Source organism: Lichenostomus cassidix, chromosome 1 (genome assembly GCF_008360975.1).
Source record: "Lichenostomus cassidix isolate B80296 chromosome 1, HeHo_3.0, whole genome shotgun sequence".
NCBI lineage: Eukaryota > Metazoa > Chordata > Aves > Passeriformes > Meliphagidae > Lichenostomus > Lichenostomus cassidix.
This window is the reverse complement of record NC_139479.1, coordinates 30,493,924-30,502,173: the sequence shown is the minus strand read 5'-3', so window position 1 is coordinate 30,502,173 and position 8,250 is coordinate 30,493,924. Positions and strand designations below refer to the sequence as shown.

At 42.3% G+C, this 8,250-nt stretch overlaps 1 protein-coding gene across 12 annotated transcripts in view; it reads right to left on the bottom strand.

Moving 5' to 3' along the window:
• Window positions 1-1,119: 1,119 nt before the first annotated feature.
• Window positions 1,120-8,250, bottom strand: part of CRACDL (CRACD like) — a 63,673-nt gene continuing 56,542 nt past the window's right edge. For 11 of the 12 annotated variants that reach the window (XM_085055143.1, XM_085055095.1, XM_085055088.1 and 8 more), the window contains 3 exons: window positions 4,098-4,297; window positions 2,348-2,483; window positions 1,120-1,520 (listed from right to left, as the gene is read on the bottom strand). In XM_085055143.1, coding sequence (XP_084911269.1) covers window positions 1,375-1,520; window positions 2,348-2,483; window positions 4,098-4,297 — 482 coding nt within the window. In that variant the 3' untranslated portion in view covers window positions 1,120-1,374. The remainder of the gene's footprint in view (window positions 1,521-2,347; window positions 2,484-4,097; window positions 4,298-8,250) is intronic. The other variant, XM_085055075.1, reaches the window with a different exon arrangement.

Below are 8,250 nucleotides of genomic sequence, written 5' to 3'. Positions count from 1 at the left end.
GAAAATCCTATGTTTCCTAAAGTCTCTCCTAATTTTTCCAAAGAGAATGTAATGTGACAAGAAAAACAAAATCACTAATTTAAAAAAATAAACCTTGGGATTGCAATGCTAAGGTAGTGCTTCACCCATGCATACACAAAACAAAATGCTTGTCTTAGCAGTGGGGCATCACAGGGTTTGTCCTTTGCTTTTGTAACTCATAGGGAGGTCTTAAAATATGTTCAGAGTAGTTTCAGTCAATCAGCAGCAAATGATTAATCTTGTCAATCTTGTTAAACAAGCGAAGGTGAAGAGCCTAGGAGACTTCATGAGTGGGAGTCACAAACTGGTGGGGGAGACTCAGGCCAATGAGCATGAGGATGTTATATAAAGGCAGTCAAGTACAGACATGCTGTCTGTATGTTACTGGTTTTTAATTAGAAGAATTAAGATTATGTGGGGGGTGATATGTGAAGCTGATGCTGTGATAAAATTCACAGTTTTCCCCAGCATTTCAGTTTGGACTTTAGCTCCAGGATTTTCAGTTCTTAATTTTTAATTAAATTCATACTGACCATTGTTACTAATGCCATCCTCATAACTGGGCATGAGGTTCCACAGAAATGAAAGCCAGTTGCAACCAGGTGAATTCAGGCAGGAAAGCAACTGTGAATGCATTGATGAGCTTGCAACTGCAGTTCAGCTTCCTTACTGCTCCTTCTTTCCTTTGCCTGCTTGCAAACATTGTGCAACCAAGGCTGCTCCCAGAAAGAACTCGGGAATTTTTTTCATGGTCATACATAAATGTGCAGATTTGTGCCTCCTGCAATGCAACCTAACCCCAAAGCTGTGCCACTGGCTCAGCTAGGCAAACATGCAGCTCAGGCAACACATTTGAATGGAGTACTCACTAGCCGCTATTCACAAATACCTCTGTGGCCCTAACAGCTTTGGTAGAAAGTGTGTCACATGGTTCCAGTGAAACACATCAACAGAATGAGGATGTTAGTGTGCAATGTACAAATGTAAACAGAGAAAACCATAACAAATAGAATTTTCCAGCGACAACGGAAGTTCAGCAAAGTTTAGCAAAGATCCTGTTTGGATGCAAACATCATTAAAAGCAGAAAATGCAGGAAATACATAAGGTAAAAGTTTTATTTTCCAAAGTGTAAGTATATCCTTAGCATAATTTAAGTAATCCATTGCCATTGCAATTCTGATTGCTACAAAATTGAAGGTAAACTTTTTGACTGCACCTATTGCACACTTTCTCCACAGCTGTACAATAAAACCCTTCTGTGTCAAGAGATTCTTCACTGTGATTAGCTGGTCTGTAGGAGTTCAGTTAAGCAGGTGACTTAATTATGAAAGATGCTACTTGTTTGCATCATTCTATTTTATAATCCGTGGCATATCACTCCAAGCCTGAGATTTCTTTTTGGCCAGCTCCATCCATGATGGCTGATCTGGAGCAGCATTGCTGGCTTTCTTCAAGTGGCTTATTTCCTCCTTATCCATCAGTGCAGGTGATGGAGCTACTGTGAATAAAACACATGGACATTTTACACTTACTTGCCGAGCAACTAAACACCCTCTTTTATTAAATACTTCCCATGCCTTGCCCTGTGGTAGAAAATCTTTACATTTCACATGGAAGCTTCTTCTGCAATAAGTTATTATGGAAATTACCACTCTGTGCTCTAAATAATACAACGTTTCTCTCATCGCTAATATCTTTTGATCCCTAAATTTACCAAAACTCAACATGATGACCTGGATTCCTTGCTGTGCCCTGTGTTAACACCCAGGCCAAAGAAGAGAGAACCTTTTCATTAGCTAAAGTATTCACTTGTGAAGTCCTCCTTTACTCAGCCCCCAGCTCACAGGAATTTTATTACTTCAAAACTTCTGCCCTTCTTTCAGATTCTAATTTACCGAAGAGATTTACAACAAACTCTTTGTGGGAGGACTGATGGTCAGACAGCTTGTGAACACATCATTCCAGCTTGCTGAGGAAGCCACATTTAAATTGAATGTTATTGAAAACATTTTTGCTTACATTTTTCACTGGAATTTGGGCCTCCATCCTCTGAAAGGGCCTAGAATTCTTGATTCACATTTCTTTCAACACTAGTTTTTGGCTACCCCTTGTTACTCTTTTGTTTGTAATCAAACTGATCAAAAGAATATGCCACCAAAAAAAACCCCAGGTGTTAGTGCTGAGAAAACTGTTTGCCCTGGCAGATGTGGGGCTGAGGAAGAGATTAGGATCTAGCCCCTACTTGTTTTGCAGCACACTCAAGCAAGATTTCTTCTGATAAGGTTGTGAGATAACAGACCACATTTTAAGCATTTTGTTTCTTACCAGGGGCATAATGTGACAGTGAATTGGTTCTCAGCAGGGACTTTGCTTCTTTCCTCTTTGTGTCTTTCCTCTGCTCTTCAGAAGTGGTTTTAGGTGCCAAGTGTGAAGGTTTGCTCCATTGTTGCTTCACCGACCCCTAAGCACAGAGAAGGATAAAATTCAAGTAACGCAGAATGATTGAGTTCAGTTTGGAAGAACAGAGCAAAGGCAGTGGACGGGGTGACTGCCACAGTTCAGCAGACATTGATCCCAATCCTCTCCCTTGAGCTGATGGCTGTTTGGAAAGTTCAGGTGTTTTCATGTTAACACCCATGATACTCAATTTTACAAATCAAAACTATCCCTCTGTATCTCTTATGCATAATGGTATGAGTAGATAATTATATTCTTCACTGCAAAATGTATTCCAAGTCCTTTGCTCATCTCTACTAACATATATAGGATTTGGAAACAGCCTCATTCTCTTATGTTTTCCTTCCATCTCCCAAATTTTGTGGGCTAGGGCACTGTATTTTTGGACAGTTGATGGTAAATGGATTTTTCATAAAAAAGAAATCAAACACATCCTCCAATAGATTTCCTTGCCAGTATCAAAAACTACCCTGAAGTGATAGTGCCTGGCACCATGTGGGGGAAAGAGAAAGTGGGAGTAGTACAGTGGCACCAAGCCTCACACACTGCAGTCAGAAGCATCTTGACATGTTTCTCTGTTAGCTGCTATAAGGAAATAAAATGCATGGCATGAATTTCAGGGATCACTGCCAGCTAAAATCTGGAGTTTCCTGTTCTGACATAGAAACTGTATTTCGGGATTATGTTGGGCATTACTGAACTTTGCCTAGAAATTTCATTACATATTATTTCTTGTTAATCTAACCACTACTATTTTTCATTATCTAGAATCTTCTGTTATTCCAGGGTATAATACACCTGTCAGGGGTTCTAGCAGTACCACCTGAAGCAAGAAGGTAGGCCATTTGCACTGGGAATGCTGTACAGGTGTAGGACACACATGCTCCTGCATCAGAGCAGGGTTCTTATCTGTGCAGGACGCAAACCAGGCAGCAGGGTAGTGTTCTGGATTCATGCCAAGCACTTCTGCTGGCACAGCTTTGTCATCTGGGAAGATCATTTGCTACAGGTATCACCCTGTTTTGCATGGAATCTCTGAAGAGGCAGTGTCAGCCCATATTCCAAGGCACCACATGGTCTTCTGAATTATCCATATACGGGGAACCAGAGTCTATATCTTGGCACTCTCTGCAAGTGCAAAAGTTATTTTTATCCTATTTCACTTCTCAAGGCTCTAAAAATTGTTACCTAGAAGCCTCAGGGACCAAGCTGTTCATTCAGTGTTAAATCAGTCAGGAGATATAAGAGGTTCAATGAAAGGCTGTGCTTAGGAGGAGAGTTAAAGAGAACATATTTCCTCTGCATTGAGAAAGATCAGAGACTACAATTTAGCACCTCATTTTGGCTATTTTAGCATGCAATACACATGTTAGATCTGGTAGGCATGCCAAGAAGTTTTACACATCCATAGTTCCAGGATTTCTTGGAGATACAAAATCACATATTTGAACCATCAGAGAACTCTGAACTTGAATTTATGAGAACAGTGTCTTTGTTACTTATAGTTACACTTATTAAGTATCTATAATCATTATGGTATGACTGGTAACATAGCAGTAGATCCAAAGAATATTACAGGAGGTGATACAAAAGCACCACAAATTAGTACTGCAAGTACCTCTGTTTGTTCCTTTCCTTTATTCTGTTTCTCCATATTTGACTTATTATCTGGAGCCACAAGCTTTTCTCTGTGGAGTTCTTTCTCCTGCTGCATGCCCCTCTGCTTTTGCCTTGCAATGGAAATCCAGGCTGGCTCTGTAGGAGTGTCGGGATCTCTTCCAGAGTCTCCAGCAGCCACGGGGGAAGGCACACTTTTCTCTGTTGACAGATTATTTATGTACATGGTTATAGGAAAAAGAGTTGTAATCAGCTTCAGCTCATACTTCCTCAATATGCTGATTGGCCCCAAGATATGAAACCAGCCTGGATAAATCGGAATTCTGTTTAGTTCGGTCTCCAGAGAGCAATTTCCCTGTGCTCACAGGTTTAAGTTATCATTCTACTGGTGAGAAACACTTCTCATCTTTGTTCAGCTGGAGTCACAGTGTCACTGCCCTCACATGAGGGAGATGCAGAAATATGAATCAAACCTCCCTAATCTAACCATTTTCCAAGGACTGCCCCTTCTGCTACCTCCTCCGTGGCATCTTAAAGACAAGCAGCAGGCAATTCAAAGGTGGATGTAGAGGAACTGTGTTGCAAAGGCAACCTCTTCCCCACTGTGGCTGCCCTTGTCTCCTGCTCTTCTGATGCCCATGCAGCAGCTGCCTATGCCTTAGTCTGGTTCCTGCCTTCTATCCACCCCTTTAGGAGCAGCACCCACACCCTCCCCTACCCCCCTCTCCCAGCTCCATGGAGTCTGCAGGTGCCATGGGTGCCTGTGTACAGCAGTCTGTGGTGTCTGAGCACACAGAATACTGCTAAAACCACAGAGTGGCTTCCTGGTCTTTTGATGTGAGGTTTACGTTGACTTAGCCCTGCTGATGCTGAGTATGCTCTTCATTGGGGCCAGGCAGGAACTTCCACTGTGCTCTACCAGAACTGAGACTTCAATGACACAAAAAAAAAACCCAACCAAAAAACCCCCAAAAAAACCCCAAAAAAGGACAATTTCTGGAGAAGAAAGTTAAAAGTGCAACCCTGCTGACCTCACAACTGCTACCCAAGGACATTTAGTATCCAGGGTTATGGGGAAGAGAAACACCCTGTATTCAAATATTTTGTGAAAGGAAATCCTGTCTGTTCACTGAACAGAACTGGGTAAAGGGAAGAACCTTAGCAGCTCCATTGGCTCCACCCCATTGGTTCTCCATTTTTTGACTCACACTGAACACAAAATTGAGTTTTCCAACTAATCCAGGACTTCTGTGTAGTTTAAAAGGAACAAGAACAGGGCTAACAATCTTAGATGCAGGAAGGTGGATTTTACCTTTCCCAGCCATTTCTGGCCACTGATGTAAGTGGCCACAGAAGTTAAGCTTCTCATTCTTAAGTCATGTGTGGTCCTGCTCATAGGAGAAGTCTGTTACCTAGTCAGCATCCTGTTCAGGAGCCTGTGAGGAGGAAGACCCAGCCAGAAGGGATTGCTGCCCTAGAGTCCTTTGGGGGCTCAGCTGCTCTGCTGGCATAGAGCCAGGCACAGGACCCTGTGGAGCCATGGGACACATTTCTAGAGAGCTATGGTCTACTTCAGCAGAATGTGGCCCTGATCAGAAAAGCAGGCAAATGTCTCTGAAGGCACATTTGAGATGCCTCATGAAGGCATGGGACATGAAGGGGATGATGCTCTCCCAAGGGCTGGAGTCTGACAACACAGGCATATTATGAAAGCCCACAAACTTACTTTGCTCAGGGATTTTCTCAAGTCATTTTTATACCTCACCAGAGAGAGAGTAGTTATTTGAACAAGAAAACATTGTAAAGCCTGTGTCAGCTAAAATATGAAAAAGAGAAAAAACCCATGCTTTAAAGCCAAAGCAAGATGTTTTGTCAGCTGATGCCTGCATTTCCCTTCACGTTCACCTCATGCAATCTTGCAGGAAAACCTCTGGAAAAAAACAAGCCATAAATCCAGGTGTGCAAATGCACAGATAAAACAGGGCCCCTGAACACTTAAGGAGCTTCCCTCCCTTTTGCACAGCATGTTACTCCAATTCTCTGCATCCCACCTAACCCCAATCTTTGCATGACAACAGCTGTTCCTCCCATAATCTTTTTCCCATCCCTGTCTTTTTTTGCTTTCCACTGGCTCTCCTTGCTTCATTTTTATCTCATTTTACAGGATGATAAAGAATAAGGCTGGGAGAGATCTCAGTATGTCATGCAGTCTATCCTTCAACTGCAAGGCAAGATCAGCTGAAAGATCAACTTCATAGAAACTGTTTCCTCACAAATAAGTATCTAACTCTCCAAAGACAGGACAGGTCTGAGAGTCTCCCTAGGCAACCTATCCTATGGTACAGCTTTTTTTTCTATGGTTTTTTTTAGCCTATTGGGTAAGTTAAATCTTCCTTGCTCTAATTTAAATCCTTAACTACTTCTCCTACACACTGTGGACACGAGCAGATTACTCATAGCCTCCTTGCAAAGCCTGTTATGCATTTGGAGACTTAGACCATGTTTTCCCTTTTTAAAAAACTTTTCTGATTAATCATATTCTCTAGAACACTCTTTCTTTTGTAGGGATTGTCCTAGTTTGTCCAAATCTTCTTCAAAGATGATGCTCAGAACTGGCACTTGAGATGAAATGGTGTTAGCATCAGCTGACATGGAAGAACTAAACCACTTCACCTGGAATGGTTTTCTGTACACATCAGTCAGTGCCCCTGAACTTCCACAGCTCTCCAAGATAACAACTAGCAAGTTAAGGTCTGCTAGCCCATCTTCTTTCAGTATCTTAGGACAAACTTCATTAGGATCTTCATAAGTAAACCCACACAGCTGAAATTATGTGAAGTCTGCTAATTCATCTGCCATCACATTCCCTCCTTTGCTTGTAAGCTGTGCTCTTAAACCCATCTGCACCCATTTGCATCTTTTTAGGTGGTGGGCAATTTGGGCAGGACCTATTAGTGCACTTCCCAGTAAAACCAGGTGCTGCACTTCATCCATTCCCAAAGCACTCCTGCAGAACAGGTCAGCTGCCACCACTGCAGGTGATGTCCAGTGTTCCTCAGAGCTGAGGAACAGCTCTCTGGCTATACAGCTGCAGACACACCACCACTGGCATCTTCTTCCACCACCTCTTTACCTTCCTTCACCATCTGTAATGTCTTGGTGCTCAAAAGCCATAATGTCTTTATCCTGAAGGTCCTTTCCAACCCACCCACACTTCTTGATGCTATTGAGAACCTGACTTCTGCCTTGATGCTGCTAGTGATGTACCCCTTAGTTGCTGTGACTCCAAATCCCCCTTTGTGTTTTGTCCCATTTTCCCTGTCACACGACAAGAGCTTTGTGTAAATATCAAGGTTTTTCCTCCTCTGCTTCCACCACACAATCCACACTGACAAAATGACTGCTTTGCCCAGTCTCTATTTCCTGCACTACGTGTAATGGTATTAGTGCAACTTGTGCTTTCATTTCTGTGTCATCCTCGTGAATTTAGAATTAATCTTGCAGTTATTTCACTGTGCATTGCCTGGCACAAGGGGGTTCCCAGTCCTGCAGTGATATGTCTGGAGGCTGGTATTATAACAATATTTTTCATAAGGTAGGACACTCTAATGAAGGCATCAAGCACCCGTACTCCTCAGACAGTTCTCCCTGATGAGACACCAGACAACCTAGTCATGCCAATTATAAGGCACCCAAATTAGCCAAGTATTGTTCCATAAGAGATGGTATCCAAATGTCCCTTTGATAGTAGGGAACAAAAGCTCTTTATCATAATCTTAAAGATTTTACATGTATCTGTACGGGCCAACTTAGGACAGCAGAGTAGTATTACCTACAGAGGATCAAGAGCTGATCTGCTTCTGGGAGAGGCTTTCTTGTATCTTTAAGCAATTACGTTCTGCCTCTGTTCCTTTGAGAGTCTTTGCTGAAGAAAGCCAGACAGGCAGACAAGGCAGGGGAAATGCCTTATCTTCAGAAAAAAACCATCAGATGCAACCCGTGCAGGATTTGCTACCTCCTCTATCAGACAGAATTACTGTAAGGGATAGAAGAGGCATATTCACTATTTATTATCTTTCCCATTGCCCAGAGGTCTTTTATATCCTCCCACCTCAAATTAGATAAGGTTTCTTGGCAGTATATATGCACCATTG